We start from the raw sequence: 22,951 nt of genomic DNA on the forward strand, positions 1-22,951 counted from the left end.
ATTCATTCGTTCGTTCGTTCGTTCGTTCGTTCGTTCGTTCATTCTCTTCCACTTACTAGACATTTAGTTGTCTACAACTATTTGTTATCGATGCTACCGATGCTGGCATTCCACACATTGGACTGTCAGTTGTCGATGTCTACGTCAGGTCACTGAGACCTTGGGAACTAACATTCATTACGCAGGCTCAAAATACAAAACGCATGCTCAAACCACTGTCCACTGACAACGAAGTTTCGTTACTTGAAAGCTGCGTACATATTCGTGGAAAAATCATTGAAAAATGTTTGCAAAATAAAGAACGCGTCTGGACGCCGTATTCTAGCTCAGGTAAATCCCTCAAATTTGGTTAATGTAATCATTTTTCTAGTATCTTAACAATGCTTTCAATAATTTGTTCAGAACTCAATTCAGAACTCGGATTACCATACAAACACTGTAATTTCTGACTCTCGCCTATCCCCAAAAACCGTGATAAGGCCTATTAAGACTTAAGAACAAACTGTTCAAAGCGTAGTATCTACGATTTCTGATTGTCTTGTTATTCGCTAACCATATAACGATTTTTTTCGAAACAATGTCATCCTCGCTTCCGTTCCTTAAAACATTCCCTCCCACACTTTATACGTGTAGTCAGTCCGTTTTCTCTAGTCTAACTTGCTGTTGTGGCTCGTTTTCTGTCATCTTGATTGTGTTCTGTTCATTTGAGACTTTTTGTTTAAGCTTAGTCAGTGCTTTTAAAATCCAAACAAGCCCCTGGAACAAGACCTTCAGCACTATTTTCATGTTTGCTTTTGTCATGTGCAAGACTTCTACCCTCGCCATATTGTTTCTTGCCCCTTTTTTGAATGTGCTGGTTTGTTAATTTGAAGAAACAGGCCTGCTCTGGGTGGCAGTCGTAGCGGTGGAGTTTCTGTCCTCGAAGTTATCGCCAGAAATGTGCACTTCAGGATTGTATTCATGGTTGCCTTTCAGCAGAGTGAGATGCATTTTCATTCTCGGCATTCTGTTCCTGTCGTCCGCCTTCTTGTTCAATTTGCTGTATCACAGCATTGTTTCGTGATCCAAACAGTCTCCGATGAAATGCTTCCGCGTCTTGTAAACTCTTTCTTAAAAGCATTTCAATAAATGCAACTCGAAATTCCTTCTTCCTCACAGTGTAAATGACTGGGTTAAGAAATGAATTGATTATCACCGGCGCAAGACCAAGATGACGAACTAATGCTTTAACATGAGGCGGAAATGCTTGGCTAAAAAGAAGCCATGTAACAAACAAGAAAATCAACGGTGACAAACAACACAGAAAAATGGTTACTAGTATTATCGTAGTTAGTTTTAAAGCTTTCTTCTCCTGTTTAAATTCTTCTCTAGCCTCCATGGAAACACGCTGTGAAAGAATCTGTTTTTCGTGTCGACGGGCCTCCTTGTAAACAAAAATGTGAAGCAAGAAGATTGAAAAAATGATTATTGCATTGTAAATAAAGAAGATTATTGTGAAATGCGATATAACAAGAAGGAATACCATCACTGCAATCCACGCCACAGCACAGGACATGATCAGACGAGCTTTAGTGACGACTGTAGCGTGGGCGAAGGTATGTTTGATGGCAAGATATCGCTCTCCGCTGATTAAAAGAAGGTGACAACTGGTAATGAAGGAAAATACCAAAAACGAGACGGAAAATGCTAGCTCGATGTTACAAAATTCGTGAGCATCTTTCCTTTGGAGGAGGAAAATAGTCTTCGCTGTGTGAAGGGGTTGTACAACAAGCCCAGCCATCAGATCGGTAAGTGCCAAACAAGCCAACAGAATGTTGGGGTGTGTTTGAAGTCGTCGTCTGGTTTTCACGGCTACCATAACCAAAGTATTCAAGAAGATGGTAAAAGGACAAGTGGCCAAATTAAGAATTGCTGCTGCGACAAGCAAACCATAAAATGAATCGGTAGAAGAATACTGCAAGGGAACAGCTTTGAAGAGAAAGCTTTTACATTCACTTTCATTACCAATCCATGAAGACTGAGAGAAATTCATTGTTTTTTCGTTTCCGCGAACGAGGTGGTGTTACTTATAATTGTAACCTGCTTTCGTACTGCAAGTGTCTGAGCTGTTCTCTTATAGGCAAGCAAATCATTTCTTTGTTCATTCCGGCACAATATTGTTGAGAGTTGATAAAGGTTCCGTAATTCTACTTGGCACTAAAATTTGATGCAAAGAAAATTAAAGTTATGCAAATTTCACAGGTTTAGTGCATGAATGCAGAGTAGTCTCGGCAAAAACCGTCGCCAGGTTGACAAGATTTTAAACGCTATTAAAAAGGTGTTTAATTCATGTATAGAAAAATAGACTTACAAAATGTAGAAATGAGCTTCTTCGTGCTAGTGGAAAGAGTTTTTTGAATTTAGCTGGCAATCAGCGAATTGCCTTCGCTTTTTAAACGACCGGGAAATGTGTGGTGAGAAGGATAAAGTTGACGGAAAGGAAAGCACTTAACATTAAAATGGTCTGTTTTCGTGCGATTCGTTATTATTGAATTGATTCTGAGAATTCGTAAGAGGCCGCTTTATATGAGTTATTGAAGGTTTTCACTTGTTCAGCAAAACCTGTTTTCGTGGAAACAACGCAGGTGGATGTCAAAGAAGAAGTTCTATTTTGAAGAACGGAAGATGATTGCGGATTAACGATATCTTTATTAATATCGATATCTTTATCAATTTTGCAAATGAGCTAGTCAAGAGAAAAAGGTTAATTTTCAAATGGAATCCAAGTAGAAATATGTATTGCTGTATTTCCCTTTTTGGGGATATATATTTAAACGTCGACTTCGTATTCTCGGGGGCTACGAAGCGAATAAAGGACGGAAAAAGCTATAAATTGTATGGGCGGAAAACATAAAACAGTTGATGCGAAATGTGGGCTGAACTTAATCAGTTCCATTTTGGAGATTACAGTAATTTTTTTCCAAAGAAACATCTAAATAAATTTATCGCAATATTAATAATTGAGAAGTGCCGACCAAAGGCTTGGGCGAAATTGAGAATGCCATGTTTTAACGCCAAATTTTGGGTATCTAGAACATCATTAAATCATTTTGGTATTACAAAAGTTTTGATTTCATTTCTTCCAAAAAAATTGGATATTATAGCTTCATTGCACGTGCTGTGGTTCGAATACAACGCACTATTAAGTAAATTGTCGTGTTGTGGCGCATGGCAGAAATCTCAAATTGTACCGCAAGTTTCAAGAACTATATCGATAAAGCGTGTGAAGTTTATATATAATTTTATAGTAGTGATTTTATAACAGCTAAATGCTTAGATGCCTCAACAACGATAACTTAACGCAATTTTGAGAACTTCAGATGAGCTTGTCAAGAGAATTGAATCAAAAGGCCCTTTTGGCTTGCCTAATGTCACTTGGCTGAGAGCGCGGAGAAACCCACGGCTAAACCAAACCGTGTAAAATGCAGGCGTAATGCTAGGTAAAGTAAACAGGAGGGCATTTTCACTTCCAGTCGTTTTAGGAATACAATTCGATCAGACTCGATCTAACTCTTATTGATAATCAATTCTTGCGAATTATACCTATTTGCTTATTCTCGGGAAGTGCGCATTATATGATAGTTTTTAATCGGCTAATGTGGTCTCTTAATTTTTATGTGAGGGTTGCGTTAAGTTTTTTGGGACTTCAGTATTTACGACCGTTTACCAAAACAGATTGTCACACAGGTTAGAACTCCATCAGCTCCATCTCAAGAGGGTCTCCGCGGCTCTTTGTCAAAGCCAACTTAAAGCTTTAATCTGTTCTTACTTGCTTTATTTCATGGACAGAAATGATACTGATACAAGATGAAGAGAAAACCAGTCAGCGCGAATCAGTTCCTGGTGATTCGTTCACTTGCCCCCATTGACGCAAGTACGCTAGTACGCAGCGCGACGCTCATATTATATCTCATGCTTTAAATAAAATGTAAAATACTGTGTGACCCTTAACTTTTGAGGGGGTTTAATTTTGCCGATCGGCGAGTATTTGTGTTTTGCGGGAACTAATTTTTGCGATAATAAAAGACTGATTTTCTTGCTGGGTATTTATTTTTGCGATTTTCAGGAAGCTGCGTTTAATTGAAATTGGACATTTTCGTTTTTTTATTTGACTACTTGCAATCGAGAAGTGAAACAACATCCAGTGAGATAATAGTATGTGTAAAACACGGTAAACAGTGTCACTCAGTCAGTACAATTTCATTTAGCCCTAGTGTGACTGATTGCTTCTGCAATTGACCAGCAATAACTATGGTATCGGTTGATGCATTATAACACGTCCTGTAGTGTACCGAAGGAAATTTGAGCATTTTATTTCTGAACGTTTTGATTCTAATTTCATCGTTTTGTTTCTGAAGAAGAAAAGTTTTAAGTAAATGGCACCAAAACGATTCTACATGTGAGTTTTGAATGTATAAAATGGAGTAAATTTTTGCGGAGAAAATTTTTGCGGGAGCTTTTTTTCGGATCTTGGAAAAAGCCACAAAAATCGAAACAAGAAACTACTTTCGATATATTAAAATTCAACTCGGCAGTGAGGCTTAGAGGACACAAACAAAAGAAATTGAATGAGCATGTTTATTCGTTTCCTTTGTTTGTGTCCTCTAAGCCTCACTATCAAGCTGAATTTTAATATATCGAAAGTGGCCTATTAGAACCCGCAAAAATTTCGTGCCACACGTCAAACAGAATACAAGCGTTACACTTTCGGTATCATTACGAATTAATTCGATCTAGCTTGATGCCTCGATCTGACCCATGTTGATATATGCAGTGAGAGATTGATCATAACATACATAACCTAAAAAATTAATTTTTTTGACTTACACCTGTTGGTTTATTCGCAGAAAATAAGCATTAGTTGTTACAGTTTGTATATCCGCTCATTGCGATCTTTAGATTTGTCTGCTTAACCTAAAACCCGTCCCATCAGCGTTTTAGTAGCCTGTCATTAGTTGTAAAAATTGATCAAGTCGCGAGCGAGTTGGGTGAACCGTGGGCTCGGACACTAACAAAATAAAACGTTAAAAACATCCTGTCACAAATGCTTGAGTCTCCAAGGTATGCATGCCAGTCCCCGTAAAAAAAAAGGAATAGATAGACGGTGTCTTGAAACTGTACAGCAAAAATTAATAGCACAAACCGCTAGACAATTCAACGTTTTATGCCTGTCTCTCGTAGACAAAATTGATTAACTCGCGAGTTTCCAGAACCGCCCTTCACAGGAATCCTACATTGGGAACGCAAAGAATGGTTACACAGAAATCCGTACATAGAAATCTTACGGAATCGTGTCCACGCGACCAAAGTCACGTGGACACGAGGCAAAAACGTTAATTTTCAAATGGAATGGAGGTAGAAATATGTATTGCTGTATTCCCCTTTTTGGGAAATATATTTACTCATCGAACTTTGGGATCAACGAAGCGAACAAACGACAGAAAAACCCATACATTGCATGGGCGGAAAACATAAAACACTTGATGAGAAATGTTGGCTGAACTTAATCAGTTCTATTTTAGAGATTAAAGTCGTTTTTTTCCAAGGAAATATCTAAAGCAATTGATCACAAGTTTAAGATCACAGTGTCGACCAGAGGCTTGGCGAAATTGGCCATGTGGTCAGTTTTAACACCGAATTTCGGGTAACTAGATTATCCTTAAAATAATGCACTTTGAGGGTCTCGGGAAAACAAAACTCACTGTTAACCTTTGGCCAGTCAAAAAAATTACTTTCTACGTAGAGAAATAATTCTAATCGTCATTTGACAAAACTTTAGTCCGAATTCTACTAAAGTAATTAGATTAGAACCCGTGACCCTGTGATAACGGTGTAGCGCTTTAACAAACTGAGCTATAAAAACAACTAAGAGCTGCTGACTTCTCTATGGTTAATGTCGAGGAAAAGGTTGTTGTTATTCATCGTGGTAGATGCAATAATAAAGTGTATTATCGTTTGTCTCACGATGTAGTCACTTGAGATGTAGATCGCGACGTTTCGACTGCTTACTGCTAGTCTTCTTCAGGCGATAAGGTCGACTGATTGCACGGTATCATTTATATCACAAAGGTCGGCTGTGATTGGTGCATTTCGATCCTCCTATTGTTCCATTATTCCGGCGAGTAGCTGTTCTCTCAGTGGTCCGCTGTTGTACCGTTCTCCTGTTGTTGTGTTTCTTGATCGTGGGTATCCATGCTTCAGGAATTTCAATTCCACTATCCCTGTTGATGTTGTTAGGGTGAAGTCTTATGTGAATAGTTTCCTTGACCCTACGTGTGTACCAGTGAGGATCTCGATCAATAAACTTGACCTCATTCCAGATAGGATAGTGGCCGGTCTCGTAGGTGTGTTCAGAAACGGCGGAGGTCTGGGTTCGGGCGAGTCGTATATCCCTGTCGTGTTCTTTGATCCTCTCCTGCATAGATCTCCCTGTTTCCCCGATGTAGACTTTGCCGCACTCACAGGGAATCCTGTAGACAACACCATCTTGTTTAGCCGGGTTGACGGTGTCCTTTGGTCGCACTAAGTGTGACCGAAGTGTCGTGTCGGACTTAAAGACGGTGCGAATGCCTTGTTGTTCTAGGCAGCGGCGGAGAGACTCCGAAACTCCTTGGACATAAGGTAAAACGGCGGTGGATTTAAATTCCGCGACAGGCTCTCTTCTTGGGGTTGTTCGTGCCTTTGTGATCTTCTGTACAAAAGAGGAGGGATATCCGTTAGAAACAAGTACAGATGACAAATGTTTCTTCTCTCCAGCGATTACTGATGGTTTGGTGACGAGACGTTTAGCCCGGTCGTACAGACACTTCACAATACCGCGCTTTACTGAACGAGGGTGGTGTGAATTATACGCTAGGTACTGATCAGTATGTGTTGGTTTCCTGTAGACACTGGTGGTAAGGCGGCCATCAGGTTCTCTGTAAACTGACGTGTCGAGAAAGGCGATCTTGTTGTTGTTCTCGATCTCCATGGTGAAACGGATTGATGGTTGTTGACTGTTCAGGTGTTGCAGGAAGACGTCAACTCTATCCCGATCCAGGATGGTGAAAGTATCATCTACGTAGCGTTTCCAGATCTTAGGCTTGCAAGGTGCGGACTCTATTGCTTGTTCTTCAAATATCTCCATGTAGAGATTAGCAATAACCGCGGATACAGGGCTCCCCATGGCTGTGCCGTCTCGTTGTTCGTAAATCGATCCGTTGTACTGGAAGTACGTAGATCTTAATACGAAATTCAAGAGGGCCACGATTTGAACTGGTGTAAGTGTCGTGCGGTCAGCCAGGCCTGCGTCGTTCTCCATTTTTTGTAGCGCGGCTTGTACGGCGCCCTCGATCGGTACGTTGGTAAACAGTGACTCTACGTCGAAAGACACCATGATCTCGTGGTCCTGGATCTCTTCACTGGCGATGGTGGAGGCGAAGTCAGTTGAGTTCTTCACTGTGAAGTTCGAGTTACCTGCAAGAGGAGATAATACGTTAGCCAAGAAAGCAGACAGGTCGTATGCAAAGGTGTTGACACACGACCTTGCAAGCCTAAGATCTGGAAACGCTACATAGATGATACTTTCACCATCCTGGATCGGGATAGAGTTGACGTCTTCCTGCAACACCTGAACAGTCAACAACCATCAATCCGTTTCACCATGGAGATCGAGAACAACAACAAGATCGCCTTTCTCGACACGTCAGTTTACAGAGAACCTGATGGCCGCCTTACCACCAGTGTCTACAGGAAACCAACACATACTGATCAGTACCTAGCGTATAATTCACACCACCCTCGTTCAGTAAAGCGCGGTATTGTGAAGTGTCTGTACGACCGGGCTAAACGTCTCGTCACCAAACCATCAGTAATCGCTGGAGAGAAGAAACATTTGTCATCTGTACTTGTTTCTAACGGATATCCCTCCTCTTTTGTACAGAAGATCACAAAGGCACGAACAACCCCAAGAAGAGAGCCTGTCGCGGAATTTAAATCCACCGCCGTTTTACCTTATGTCCAAGGAGTTTCGGAGTCTCTCCGCCGCTGCCTAGAACAACAAGGCATTCGCACCGTCTTTAAGTCCGACACGACACTTCGGTCACACTTAGTGCGACCAAAGGACACCGTCAACCCGGCTAAACAAGATGGTGTTGTCTACAGGATTCCCTGTGAGTGCGGCAAAGTCTACATCGGGGAAACAGGGAGATCTATGCAGGAGAGGATCAAAGAACACGACAGGGATATACGACTCGCCCGAACCCAGACCTCCGCCGTTTCTGAACACACCTACGAGACCGGCCACTATCCTATCTGGAATGAGGTCAAGTTTATTGATCGAGATCCTCACTGGTACACACGTAGGGTCAAGGAAACTATTCACATAAGACTTCACCCTAACAACATCAACAGGGATAGTGGAATTGAAATTCCTGAAGCATGGATACCCACGATCAAGAAACACAACAACAGGAGAACGGTACAACAGCGGACCACTGAGAGAACAGCTACTCGCCGGAATAATGGAACAATAGGAGGATCGAAATGCACCAATCACAGCCGACCTTTGTGATATAAATGATACCGTGCAATCAGTCGACCTTATCGCCTGAAGAAGACTAGCAGTAAGCAGTCGAAACGTCGCGATCTACATCTCAAGTGACTACATCGTGAGACAAACGATAATACACTTTATTATTTCTCTATGGTTTATGCACTCTACAGATCCCGTCCCTCCCAGCGAATTCTGGTCATACATATAAATTCACTCCAAAATGTAGCTTCAAACCTCGTTTTGTGAAGGCCAAATCGAAACTGTTGAAAACTGCTTCAGTAAAAGTTAGGATCGAAAGTAGGCCTGCTCTGGGTAGTAGTCGTAGCGGTGGCGTTTTTGTCCTCGAAATTAGCGCCAGAGGCGTGCACTCCAGGATTGTCTTTATCGTTGTCGTTAGGGTGGGATGCATTTTCATTCTCGGCATTCTGTTCCTGTCCTTCGCCTTCCTGTCCAATTTTCTGTCTCATAGTATTGTTTCGTGATCCAAACAACCTTCGATGGAATTCTTCTGCGTCTTGTACACTTTTTCTTAAAAGCAATTCAATAAATGCAACTCGAAATTCCTTCTTCCTCACAGTGTAAATGACTGGGTTAAGAAATGAATTGATTATCACCGGCACAAGAGCAAAATGACGAACTAATGCTTTAGCATGAGGCGGAAATGCGTGGCTAAAAAGAAGCCATGTAACAAACAAGAAAAGCAACGGTGACAAACAACAAATAAAAAGGGTCACTAGTACTATTGAAGTTAGTTTTAGTACTCTCATCTCCTGTTTAAATTTTGCTCTAACCTCCATGGAAACTTGCTGTGAAAGAATCTGTTTTTCGTGTAGACGGGCCTCCTTGTAAACAAGGATGTGAAGCAAGACGATTGAAAAAAGGACTATTGCGGTGCAAATAAAGAAAAATATTGTTAAATACCAAATAACAAGAAACAATACCTTGGCTGTAATCCACGACACGGCAGAGGATAGGATAAGGCGAGCTCTAGTGACGACTGCAGCGTCGGTGAAGGTATGTCTAATGGCAAGATATCGCTCTCCGCTGATTAAAAGCAAGTGACAATTTCAGCCAAAAGATGATTGCAACCTTTTGGATTCAAAAGGATGTCTCTTGAAATTCTGGCCGCGCTGCCTTATCGCCTCCGCGACGGCTATTTGTCGAGATAGGTTCGATGTCATCTTCATTCCTGTTGCAAACCGAATCCTTTTTCAGTTTCACATATTCAATGCCCAGTTCGTCTTTCTCGGGTCCAGCTTGATGCGGTGAATCTTTTTCTGTCAATTTGGTTTTGTTGTGTTCATTCAAGGTCTCGTTCTGAGCGGTGTCACTCGTTCTCCAGTCAACAAAACTAGGGCCAGCAACGGGGACTTCAGGATCATTTTCTTGCTTGGTTTTATCGTGGGCAGGAAATTTTCCCTTGCGATGCTGTTCCATTTTAAGTTTGGACGTGCTCTTCTGTGCACTTAAAGAAAAAAGTCTGTCCTGTATAGCGGTGGTGCTTTTGGCATCGAAATCAACGCCACAAATGCGAACTTCAGGATTACCTTCATGGATATCGTCGGGGTGGGATGCATTTTTTCCCTCGGCATTCTGTTCCTGTTCTACGCCTTTTTGTCCATTTTGCTGTCTCGCAGAATTGTTTCTTGATCCGAAAAACTTCCTATTAAATTCTTCCGCTACTTGCAAACGTTTCCTTAAGAGCAACTCAATAAATGCAACTCGAAATTGTTTCTTCCTCACAGTGTAAATAACTGGGTTAAGAACTGAATTGATTATCACCGGGACCAAACCTAAGTGACGAAATAAGGTTTTAACGTTAGATGAAAATGTTTCGCTAAAAAGCCGCCATGTAATAAACATGAAAATCGGGGGCAAAATGAAACACAGAAAAATTGTCACTAGTATTATCGTGGTTAGTTTTAACGCTTTTTTCTCCCGTTTAAATCTTGCTCTGGCCTCCACGGAAACTTGCTCCGAAAGAATCCGTTTCTCGTGTCGACGGGCTTCCTTATAAACAAATATTTGAAGCAAGAAGATTGAAGAAATGATGATTACATAGGCAATCAAAAATGCGAGATGTAAATAGGAAGCAACGAGAAAGAATATGAGAGCTGCAATCCACGCCACAGCAGAGGAAATGATAAGGCGAGCTCTAGTGACGACTGTAGCGTGGGTGAAGGTATGTTTGATGACAAGATATCGCTCTCCGCTGATTAAAAGCAAGTGGAAAACTGTTGCGAACATGAACATCCCAAACATGACGGAAAATGCTAATTCAATGTCACAAAAATCGTGGCCATCTTTCCCTTGTAAAAGGAAAATAGTCTTGGCTCTGTAAACGGGTTGTACAACTAGCCCAGCCATTAAATCGGTAAGCGCCAAACAAGCCAACAGAATGTTTGGGTGTGTTTGAAGTCGTCGTTTGGTTTTCACGGCAACCATAATCAAGGCATTTAACAAAATAGTAAAAGGACAAGCGGCCAAGTTTACAACAGCTGCGGCGACAAGCAAACCACAAAATGAATCGACAGAGGAATATCGCAAAGGAACAGTCTCAAAGAAAAAGTTTTTACAATCATTTTCTCTCCTGATCGAATACTGTTGAGAGAGATTCATCGGTGATCGAACAAACCACGGGCGAATCTTTGCTGTTGATTTATTTCGAGTTCAGATTCCTCTCTCGCACACTGAATCGTTGCTTTAGTCGATTGCGGCAGAATAATTTTTTTTTTTCAGTGGGAACAGAGTTTCCGTCAACTCAATCAAGTTAAACAATACACTTGAGTTTCTGCAAAGAAAACAAAGGGGCAAATAGACACATCTGGCACTTGATTAATGCAAATTTTGACGGGTTAAAAGACGCTATGACGGTAGTTGGTGACAAGGGTAGTCCTATGACAATAATATGAGAACTTCGTTTGATGCGTTAGTTCTTTAACAAAGATGAGACGAGACGCAAATCACCAATAATAATAATAATAATAATAATAATAATAGTAATAATAATTATGATAATAATAATAATAATAATAATAATGATGATGATGATGAGAATTCGCAGTGGCATTTCCACGAAGTGGCTCTTCTTCCATTGTTTCCAGATCGAATTGGAATTTAGAAGTGTTGACTTTTGTGGAGGGAGGAAAACCGGAGAACCCGGAGAAAAACGTAACCCTCGGAGCAAGGACGAGAACCAACAACGAACGATTTGAAGCACGTAGCTTTACAAGTACAGTGCGACAGGTTTCTTTATAAGTCAAAGCGATGAAAAATCGCAACATTTTACTTGTTGCTGAGTCGTTTAACTCAGTTTCAAAACGATGTTATTTTATAGAAATTGTGCATCAATTATATATATCAAATCACTTAAATTATGAATACGGTTTGATGCAGGAGAGCAGCTGATATGTTCAATTGGTATACTGATAATAACTGCTATTTACGGTTGTCACAATTTTCTCGCTATTGAAAATTACCAAGGAAAATACCGACAAGCCCTTCTATGATTGGATTATTAGAAGATAGTTGCCCTGTCACTGGTCAGTGATTTAATTGTTTTGTTTGTCTTCAACTGTTAAAGAAAATTAATTCTATTTTGAAGCACGTAGCTATGTTGAAACACTAAGTTCGACTTATTTTTATGTCCTTTTAAATCTTTGATAAATCTATGATTGAAGAATCTAGATTGTCATCTTCGACCTTCAATTAGTTTTTCTAACGATAAACGTATAATGGTTAGGGAAAAGGTCTACGGTAAATAACGTGAACACAGTTGGGACAAGAAGCTACGCTAAGTATTTAGTCACAGTAGGAAACAAATTAATTGTTTATGACCGCGAAAGGCTTTTCGATGTCTTTAATTCCAAATGGGACATAAGTGATGAACTACCTCCGGTCCTTAACGCCAAAAATCGTTAAAAGCAAGTTTAAACCAAAAATGAAATCCGTCTCTGTTTTTCTTTCATTATTCGCATCAATCATACATTACTTATTTGATTTACTCTCAAATGTTCCTGTGCCCGGATCAGCGAATATCTGCATGTAATCACAAATTCTTCCATTGAAGTATACTCTTTAAATAACCGTTTGATTTTATAGAGCAACTCCAATATTCAGGAATAACTTGCCGAACGTCATGTAATAGCAAGATCACTGCTCGCCAGTATTCGAAAAATCCTGCTTTCGCTTGTCATCTGAGCATTTGATCGATATTCAAATCGCTAGAAGTCTAATCTCAGCCACATAATGATCTCAATCTTTCTTTCAAAAGAATGTCTCTTAAAATTCCTTCTGCGTTGGTACAGTTCAACTCCACGACCGATTTTTGGCGAGATATGTTCAATGTCATCTTCATTTCTGTTCCAAGACGAGAACTTTCTCGGTTGCACGTATTCAATGCCCAGCCTCGCTTTCTCGGGTCCAGCTTGATACTGTGTTTTTTTTTCTACTAACTTATATGGTTTTGTTTTGTTCATTTAAGTTCTCGTTCTGAACGATGTCAGTCCTTTTCCAGTTATTAAATCTAAGGACATGCAACGAGGACTTCAGAATTGTCGTCTTCTTTATTTTCATCGTTTGTAGGGCTGAGTCCTTCCCTCCTCACGTTCTTCAGCTTTTGTCTTTGTACTGTGCTGCTAAGTATATTTGATTGAACAAAGTTGTTTCAGTGTAGCTATGGCCGTGTTTTTGTGGTCAGACTTGAGGATTGTCTTCATGGATATCGTCGGGGTGGGATGCATTTTCATTCTCAGCATTCTGTTCCTGTCTTTCACCTTCTTGTCCAGTTTGCGGTCTCACAGCATTGCTCCGTGATCCAAACATTCTCCTGTCGAATTCTTCTGCTTCTTGTAAACTCTTTCTTAAAAGCAATTCAATAAATGCAACTCGAAACTGCCTCTTCTTCACAGTGTAAATCACTGGGTTAACAACTGAATTGATTATCACCGGCACAACAGCAAAATGACGAACTAGTGTTTTAACATCGGGCGAAAATCTTTTTCTTAAAACATGAGATGTGACAAACATAATAACAAACGGAAAAAAGAAGCACATTAAAATTGTCACTAGTATTATGGTGGTTAGTTTTAATGCTTTTTTCTCGAGCTTAAATTTTGCTCTGATCTCCATGGAAACGTGCTGTGCAAGAATCTGTTTTTCATGACGCCGGGCTTCCTTATAAACCAGAATTTGAAACAGGGTTATTAAAGAAAGGGTTGTCACTTGGAGAGCAAATGCCATGACCTTTGAATACGACAATATGAGAAGGAATAAGGCGGCTGCAATCCACGCCAGAGCAGAACAAAGCATGACGCGAACTTTAGTGACGACAGAAGCGTGAGTGAAGGTGTGTTTAATGGCAAGATATCGCTCTCCGCTGATTAAAACCAAGTGAGACACCGATGCCCAGCAGGAAATGACGAGGGAGAAAGAAAATGCCAAATCAATGTCACAAAACTCGTGAAAATCTTTACCATCTAAAAGGAAAATAGTCTTGGTTATATGAAGAGGTTGTACAACAAGCCCAGCCATCAGATCGGTAAGCGCCAAACAAGCCAACAGAATGTTAAGGTGTGTTTGAAGTCGCCGTTTGGTTTTTACGGCAACCATTACCAAAGCGTTCAACAAGATGGTAAAAGGACAGGCGGCCAAGTTAAGAACAGCTGTTGCGACAAGCAAACCATGAAATGAATCGACAGAAGAAAATCGGAAAGGAACCGAATTGAAAAAGCTTTTACAATCATTTTCCCTCCCGATTGATGAATACTGTTGAGAGAGATTCATCACGACTGAGTGAATCTTTGCTGTTGATTTGTTAAGTGAAAAAGTTTCTCGCTCTCAAACTGAATCGTTGCTTGGGTCGATTGCGGCAGAATATTTAATTTATTTTTAGTGAGGAGAGAGCTTTGGTCAACTCAGTCTAGTTAAACAATACACTTGAGTTTTTGCCTAGGAAAGGAGGTAATTATTAGTTAACGCAAATTTTGCCCGGTTTATAGATACTCTATAGCTTGACAATGGCAGTTAGCTGAAAATAATATGAAAAATTCGCCGGTTTGATTCGTTAGTTCTATTTAACAAAGATGAGACGAGAAGCAAAACACCAATCCTATCGTAGATCTAAACGATGTTTTCTGGAGGCGAAACCTTTTCGATTTCCAATTAATTCCAAATAAGACAATCGTAAGTGATTATTGAATTTACTCAGTGTATAGTCAACTGAAACATTCTAATGACTACTCACAGAAACTTCTTCATTAAGAACATATTACAAGTACAGTGCGACAGCTCGGTTTCTAAAGTATAAGCGATGGAAAATCACAACATTTTACATGTTGGTGACTTTTTTAACTGGGTTTCAAATCGATGTTATTTTATAGAAATTGTTCATAAGATACATATCAAATCATCTAGATTTATAAATACGGTTTGAAACAGGAGAGCAGCTGATACGTTCAACTGGAGTACTGATAATAGCTGCTATTTACGGTTCACACCATTTTCTCGCTATTGAAAATTAAAAAGAAAAAAATTTCTACGAGCCCTTCTATGATTGGATTATTAGAAGAAAGTTGCTCTGTCAATGGTCAGTGATTTAATTGTTTCGTTTGTCTTCAACTGTTCAAGAAAATTAGAAACAAATTAATTGATTATGACGGCGAAAGTCTTTTCGATGTGTGCAATTCCAAACGGGACAATCATACAAAAGTGATGAACTACGTACTTAACGCCAAAAATTCCAAAAAAGCGAGTGTTAACTAAAATACAAATCTGTCTCTGTTTTTCGTCCATAATTCAGATCAGTCTTACATCACTTATTTGATTTTCACCCAAATGTACTTGTGGCCCGGAATAGCGAATACATATATGTAAACAAAAACTCTTCAGTTGAGTATACTTTTCAAATAGCCATTTGATTTTGTAGAGCAACTCCAATATTCAGGTATAACTTGCCGAACGTCATGTAGTCTTGGAAAAATCCTCCTTTCGCTTGTCATCTGATCTGAACCTTTGAGCATTTGACAGATACTCAACTGAATCCGGCATTAAGGCTAATCTCAGCCACATAATTACCTCAATCATTTTTCATTTTACAAAAGAATGTCTCTTTTCCAAGACGAAAACTTGCTCAGTTGCACATATTCAATGCCCAGTTCCGCTTTCTCGGGTCCAACTTGATACTGTGTGTTTTTTTTCCAACTAGCTTATATGGTTTTGTTTTGTTCATTTAAGTTCTCGTTCTGAACGATGTCAGTCCTTTTCCAGTTATTAAATCTAAGGACATTGTCGTCTTCCTAAGTTTATTTTCATTCCTTCCCTCTTCCTGTTCTTCAGCTTTTGTCTTTGTGCTGTGCCGCTGAGTACATTTGATTAAACAAAGTTGTTTCATTGTAGCTATGGCCGTGTTTTTGTGGTCAGACTTGAGGATTGTCTTCATGGATATCGTCGGGGTGGGATGCATTTTCATTCTCGGCATTCTGTTCCTGTCTTTCACCTTCTTGTCCAGTTTGCGGTCTCACAGCATTGTTCCGTGATCCAAACTTTCTCCTGTCGAATTCTTCTGCTTCTTGTAAACTCTTTCTTAAAAGCAATTCAATAAATGCAACTCGAAACTGCCTCTTCTTCACAGTGTAAATCACTGGGTTAACAACTGAATTGATTATCACCGGCACAACAGCAAAATGACGAACTAGTGTTTTAACATCGGGCGAAAATCTTTTTCTTAAAACATGAAATGTGACAAACATAAAAACAAACGGAAAAAAGAAGCACATTAAAATTGTCACTAGTATTATGGTGGTTAGTTTTAATGCTTTTTTCTCGAGCTTAAATTTTGCTCTAGTCTCCACGGAAACGTATTGTGCAAGAATCTGTTTTTCATGACGCCGCGCTTCCTTATAAACCAGAATTTGAAACAGGGTTATTAAAGAAAGGGTTGTCACATGTAAAGCAAATGCCATGACCTTTGAATATGATAATATGAGAAGGAATAAGGCGGCCGCAATCCACGCCAGAGCAGAACAAAGCATGACGCGAACTTTAGTGACGACAGAAGCGTGAGTGAAGGTGTGTTTAATGGCAAGATATCGCTCTCCGCTGATTAAAACCAAGTGAGACACCGATGCCCAGCAGGAAATGACGAGGGAGAAAGAAAATACCCAATCAATGTCACAAAACTCGTGAAAATCTTTACCATCTAAAAGGAAAATAGTCTTGGTTATATGAAGAGGCTGTACAACAAGCCCAGCCATCAGATCGGTAAGCGCCAAACAAGCCAACAGAATGTTAGGGTGTGTTTGAAGTCGTCGTTTCGTTTTCACGGCAACCATAACCAAAACGTTCAACAAAATGGTGAAAGGACAAGCGGTCAAGTTAACAACAGCTGCTGCGACAAGCAGACCATAAAATGAATCTCCAGAAGGATATCGCAAAGACACAGATTTGAAGAAGAAGTTTTTACATTCGTACATTTTCTCACCCGAGGGATAACTTCTATTAATTTGAGAGAGATTCATTTTTTCCTGAAGGCCACCAGTGGGGATTTGCTGTTAAAACTGTTTTCGTGTTGAAAGTGCGTCGCTTTCTCTCAATATATGGTTGCTTTTTTTATTGTTGTAGAATAATTTATTTATTACGAGCACGGGGCTTTTGTTTACTTCTATTTAAATCAAACAGTTCTCGATTTTCAAGGAAAGAGAGATACAAAAAGAGAGTTGGTTAATGGAAATTTGTACCTGGCGGTTGAAAGAGAATCTTATCACTAACGTTTACCCTTTGAGATCGAAGATAATCTCTTTTGAACGTCTTTGAATCAAGTGAATATTCTGATTCTTTTTTAATCCCTCCCTTCCTTTGCCAAGCGAGAGCATTGTTTAACCGTTGAAGAAAACGGAAGCTCGCTTTCCCAGTGCGAGACAATGAAACTATTCACTGCATGCACTAATCAGCCCGTCGCACGGGAAAAGCTAATTTTAGAAAATTCCGTCGTGTTGTATCTGCGCACTAGATGCATTGCACATTTCAAATTTCAAATATCGCAGTGTCGCTCACCTCGCGGTCGGTTGAACGGAGTTCGGACTGTTCGTGGAAGTGACGTTTGAGTTTTGCTCCTCCCAAGACAGATCGTGTAGGGTACATTCGGCGCGCCTGTTGTCCTGACAGTAGGGGGGGGGGGGGGGGGTCCTCCAAAAAATAAGCTTCCCGTGTCAGGGCAATTGTTTGAGGTGAGGATGCTTACAATTGAATGGAGGAGCGATAGATTGTGAGAGCAATGAAAAGTGTGTTCAAAATCTCCGGTCAGATGGGAATCACCTCTAAAGTTGTCTACATTTTGGAAATTGTGACGAACAAAAAGAAGGCTTAAAGGAAGATCTTTAGTACAAGAAGTGGTGTTACTAAAAAAATCTACGTCTTGTTTAAGAGGGTAAAGCAAGGGTTTACTTGTTTACGTGGCTGTCATCATTAAGACTGCAGATTGTGTTAATCAGAATCAATCGATTTCACTGAAGTGAAAAAGGACAAGACCCAGTAGTAGGATGCCAAACTTTACTGTCGTGCTGAACTTAATCTATACTGAAAATCTGTTATCACTTACTGAACTGGAATGACTGCTTCATTCAAAACGGCAAAGGCCACAACGACAACGGCCACTAAAGCTCATCCCAGCTGCTAAAATAACCTTTCGAAAACGGCCAGTCAATCAACGACTAACGCCGGAACGGTGTATACAAAACCTCATTTCTGTATTGTAAAAGGTCACCAAACTTGATTGGCACTGCGCGTCTACGTTTCTGTTTTTTTTTTTTTATTATTATTGATAAATTTTGAGTTATATATGCTAAATAATCATATCATATTAAAAAAAAAAAATTGTTGCACTTCCAAACAAAAACAGTTGTCACCCCTTGTCTCCCCTTAACGGCCACCTCTCTATAACGACCACTTTCCTCTGTCCCCAAAGTGGCCGTTATAGAGGGGTTCGACTGTAGTGGCGTTTCGGAAAATTATACGCTTTGTTCAAGTCAAATGGAACACTGAAGAGTTAACTTGTTTACGCGACTGTCTTCATCAAGACTTCAGAATGTGTTAATCAGAATCAATCGAGTTCACTGAAGTATAAAGGATAAGACCCAGTTTTGTAATAAAGTTCTCAAAAGATTGTAATCTGTTAGAATATGTAAGATTCGCTAAAATACTTCTTATAACATAGAGACTTGGATTCAAGAAAAACTGTCGATAAATTTTCGAGTCACGTGCACTTTAAATGTAATAATCTAATGATTCAGTGCAAACAGTCTTTCGTGAACACGTACAAGGAAAACGCTGACAAGACCAAAAAGTTTAGATATCTGCCGAAAGCAGATGCTGAGGCATTTTTAGAGCATTTAGCTGTTATAAAATCAGATAAAACTTAAAATTCCCGCGGGGTGGAATTTGCAATTTCTTTATTGATAATGTACATAAAAAATTTCTCGATTCTGATTGGCTGAGAGCAGTGCAGTTCAAGTGCAACACCAGTGCAAAAAGTGTAACACCAGTCCAAATTACACATCATAATTCTGGATTATGATTGGCTGAAAGACAATAGGAAATTTTCTGAGCCAATGATATCACGTAAAATGATGAGGAAAATTTTTTGTGGAAACTTTGAAAAACGTTTTCTCGAACGAGAAAAAATCGCTTCAAGAAGGATCTTCCGGCACTTCCTCCACCCGAATTTTGTCATGTTTATATTATTAAGCCGAAGCGGCTCGGGCAATTTCAGCTTTTTGAAAAACTCACTCGTGCAAATTAATTCCAAATTGAACTCGAAACCGTATGATTACCTGTACAAATTCGCAATAACAAGGCAATTTACTAAATATCGTGTCGTATTCGGGCCACAGTTCCGACCAAATATGGAGAAATGAAAGCAAAACTTGTGTAATACCAATAATATAAAGATGTTCTTGATACCCATGGCCACATGGGTATCGCAAAAAAAAAAAAATAATAACGTATCGACAAAACACGCATGTCCAATTAAATTTCAGCAGCTCAGTCAGTCAATCTCGCAACCAATTGCTTTAGATCGATGTTTTCCCGGACGTTAATCTCTAAACTGGAGCCGCTTCAGTTCAGCCGACATTTTGTATGTTTTTTTGTTTTCCGTCCATCCAATTTATGGGTTTTTCTGTCCGTTACTCCCTTCGTAGAGCCCGAAAAATCGATGTGCAAAGTATTTTCCTCAAAAGAGGCGAATACAGCAATGTATGTTTCCTCTTGGACTCCATTTGGAAAAAAGCCGTTTTTTCTTGACTAACTCATTCTGAAAAATGCGAAAAGATGTCATCAATTTGCAATCATTTTCCGTTCTAGAAATCAAAAGAGGTTTTACTTAATAAGCCGGAAAGCCTTCAATAACTCATATAAAGCGGCTTTTGACGAACTCTCAGAATCAACTCAACAATAACAAATCGCACCAAAACAGACAAGTAAAACTCAGAATCAACTCAATAAAAATAAGTCGCACGAAAATAGACCAGACCATTCTAATGTTCATCGTTTCCTTTTGCGTCAGTTAAATTCAGAGAACTCTTTCCACTAGTACAAAGAAACTCATTTTTATATCATGTCGGTCTTTTGCGTTATATCTTGAATTAAACACATTTTCAAAGCCGTTTAAAACCTTCTCCGCGACGGTTTTTCGCCGAGACTACTTTACATGCACCTGCGACTGTCAAATTTAAATAACTAACTTTAATTTTCTTTCCTCCACTTTTTGATATTAAGTAGAATGACAGAACCTTTATCAGCTCCAAACTACATTGTGCTCGAATGAACAAAGAAATGATTTGATTACCAATAAAAGAACAGCTCCGACTCTTGCTGAACGAGCTAGGTTGCAGGAATAGACAACAGCACCTCTTTTTACGGAAACGAAAAAGGATGAATTTCTCTCAGTCTTCATGGATTGGTAATGAAAGTGAATGTAAAAGCCTTCTCTTCCAAGCTGTTCCTTTGCAGTATTCTTCTACCGATTCATTTTATGGTTTGCCTGTCGCAGCAGCTGTTGTTAATTTCGCCACTTGGTAAAAATAAATTAGTTATTCTGCCGCAATCGACTCAAGCAACGATTCATTGTGAGAGCGCGAAACTTTTAACACGAAACAAATCAACAGCAAAGATTCACTCCTGGTTTGTTCGAAAAACGATGAATCTCTCTCAACAGTATTCATCGATCGGGAGAGAAAATGATTGTAAAAGCTTTTTCAATTCAGCTCCTTTGCGATTTTCTACTCTCGATTTACTGTATGGTTTGCCTGTCGAAGCAGCTGTTCTTAATTTCGTCACTTGTTAAAAATAAATTAATTATTCTGCCGCAATCGACTCAAGCAACGATTCATTGTGAGAGCGCTAAACTTTTAACACGAAACAAGTCAACAGCAAAGATTCACTCCTGGTTTGTTCGAAAAACGATGAATCTCTCTCAACAGTATTCATCGATCGGGAGAGAAAATGATTGTAAAAGCTTTTTCAATTCAGTTCCTTTGCGATTTTCTTCTCTCGATTCGGTGTATGATTTGCTTGTCGCAGCAGCTGTTCTTAACTTGGCCACTTGTCCTTTTACTACTTTGTTGAATGCCTTGATTATGATTGCCGTGAAAACCAAACGACGACTTCAAACACATCCTAACATTCTGTTGGCTTGTTTGGCGCTTACCGATTTAATGGCTGGGCTTGTTGTACAACCTCTTCACACCACAATGACTATTTCCCTTTTACAAGGGAAAGATTTTCACGATTTTTGCTACATTGAGTTAGCATTTACATTTTCGTTTGCGATATTCTCGTGCGCAACAGTTTTCCACTTACTTTTAATCAGTGGTGAGCGATATCTTGCCATTAAACATACCTTCACCCACGCTACAGTCGTCACTAGAGCTCGCCTTATCATTTCCTCTGCATTGGCGTGGATTGCAGCCATCTTGTTCTTTATCGTTGCTTTGTATTTAGCAATCGTATTAGATATGGGCTATATAATCAGCATTTCTTCAATCTTCTTGCTTCAAATGTTTGTTTATAAAGAAGTCCGTCGACACGAGAAACGGATTCTTTCGGAGCAAGTTTCCGCCGAGGCCGGAGCAAAATTTAAACAGGAGAAGAAAGTCTTAAAATTAACCACGATAATACTGGTGACAATTTTTCTGTGTTCATTTTTGCCTTCGATTTTCGTGATTGTTACATGGCATATTTTTAGCGAAACATTTTCACCTGATGTTAAAACATTAGTTCGCCACTTTTGTTCGGAGCTGGCGACTATCAATTCAGCTGTTAACCCAGTTATTTACACTGTGAGGAAGAAGGAATTTCGAGTTGCAATTATTGAATTGCTTTTAAGAAAAAGTTTGCAAGAAGCGGAAGAATTTAATAGGAAACTGTTTGGATCACGAAACAATTCTGCAAGACAGCAAAATGGACAAGAAGGCGAAGAACAGGAACAGAATGCCGAGGGAAAAAAATGCATCCCATCCCGAGGATAGCCACGAAGATAATCCGAAAGTCCGCGTTTCTGGTGTTGATTTCCATGAGATAAACGCCTCTACTACACAGGACAGGCCCGTTTCTTTAAGTGCACTCAACAGCACATCCAATGAGAAAGTAGAACAACATGGTGAGGAAAAAATTCCTGCCCACTATAAAAACAAGCAAGAAAATGATCCCGAAATCCACGTTGCTGGCCCTAGTTTTGTTGACTGGAAAAGGACTGGCACCGCCCAGAACGAGAATTTAAATAGGAAAATCGAAAATCGTGCATAATCTTTTGTTTTGCATTCATACACTAGGCATGAATTTCTTCTTTTTTTTTTTGCGATATCCCTTTGTCCATTTAATTTTCATAGATATCCTTTTGAATCTAAGATTACGGTATTCGCTTATTTCTTTGATATCATAGTTTTTTAAAAAATATAGTTCTTGAGAATTTTGCTCTGATAAAAGGCGAAACCTTGTTATCACATGAAAACGCCCAGAAACGTTCATGTCTTTTATGTACTGTCTATAACTCAAGAACGTACGTGCAATTGAGCACTCTGAAAACAGTTTCGGAAATCAAGCCGTTTGTCAAAAATGTATGTATGGAATAAATTATTAATGTCAATTATGTGGAAGAACAATGTCAGCGAAATGAAAGTAGTTAACCCAAGAATTTCCAGGTAATTTGATCAATTCACTATATTACATATCCGAAGTAACTTAAAAATAGTGGGATCAAACGGTTAATTAAAAAGGATATTTAGTAAGAACTTATAATTTTGTTTATCCGGGCCACAAGAACATTTGTGTGTAAATAATGTAAATAAGCAATGTATGATTGATACGATTTATAGACGGAACAAT

The 22,951-nt window shown here is 39.4% G+C and overlaps 5 protein-coding genes and 1 pseudogene across 5 annotated transcripts; 1 reads left to right on the forward strand and 5 right to left on the reverse strand.

Moving 5' to 3' along the window:
* Positions 1–80: 80 nt before the first annotated feature.
* On the reverse strand, positions 81–2,177 carry LOC110047967 (melanocyte-stimulating hormone receptor-like; annotated as a pseudogene).
* A 6,563-nt stretch (positions 2,178–8,740) lies between these two features.
* On the reverse strand, positions 8,741–9,630 carry LOC149107232 (uncharacterized; the record flags this gene model as incomplete). The annotated part of the gene is made up of 1 exon (XM_089296512.1): positions 8,741–9,630. A coding segment is annotated over one exon (783 nt), but the record flags the coding sequence as incomplete, so codon positions are not given.
* On the reverse strand, positions 9,571–11,583 carry LOC149107233 (uncharacterized). Its single transcript, XM_089296499.1, has one exon. The coding sequence runs from the start codon at positions 11,189–11,191 to the stop codon at positions 9,671–9,673; it is 1,521 nt and encodes a 506-aa protein (XP_089152625.1). The 5' UTR covers positions 11,192–11,583; the 3' UTR covers positions 9,571–9,670.
* A 1,451-nt stretch (positions 11,584–13,034) lies between these two features.
* On the reverse strand, positions 13,035–14,356 carry LOC149107234 (beta-1 adrenergic receptor-like). Its single transcript, XM_089296508.1, has one exon. The coding sequence runs from the start codon at positions 14,354–14,356 to the stop codon at positions 13,268–13,270; it is 1,089 nt and encodes a 362-aa protein (XP_089152634.1). The 3' UTR covers positions 13,035–13,267.
* Positions 14,357–15,899: 1,543 nt separating this feature from the next.
* On the reverse strand, positions 15,900–17,709 carry LOC149107235 (melanocortin receptor 4-like). The gene has a single exon (XM_089296507.1). It carries the CDS (start codon positions 17,086–17,088, stop codon positions 15,988–15,990), a length of 1,101 nt encoding a protein of 366 aa, XP_089152633.1. The 5' UTR covers positions 17,089–17,709; the 3' UTR covers positions 15,900–15,987.
* Positions 17,710–20,348: 2,639 nt separating this feature from the next.
* LOC149107236 (adenosine receptor A3-like) lies at positions 20,349–22,192 on the forward strand. Its single transcript, XM_089296514.1, has 2 exons — positions 20,349–20,604; positions 21,135–22,192. Exons 1-2 carry the CDS (start codon positions 20,501–20,503, stop codon positions 22,093–22,095), a joined length of 1,065 nt encoding a protein of 354 aa, XP_089152640.1. The 5' UTR covers positions 20,349–20,500; the 3' UTR covers positions 22,096–22,192.
* The last annotated feature ends 759 nt before the right edge of the window (positions 22,193–22,951 follow it).

The sequence above is a fragment of the Orbicella faveolata genome, unplaced genomic scaffold (genome assembly GCF_042242905.1).
Source record: "Orbicella faveolata isolate gen_17 unplaced genomic scaffold, um_ofav_v1 contig_27, whole genome shotgun sequence".
NCBI lineage: Eukaryota > Metazoa > Cnidaria > Anthozoa > Scleractinia > Merulinidae > Orbicella > Orbicella faveolata.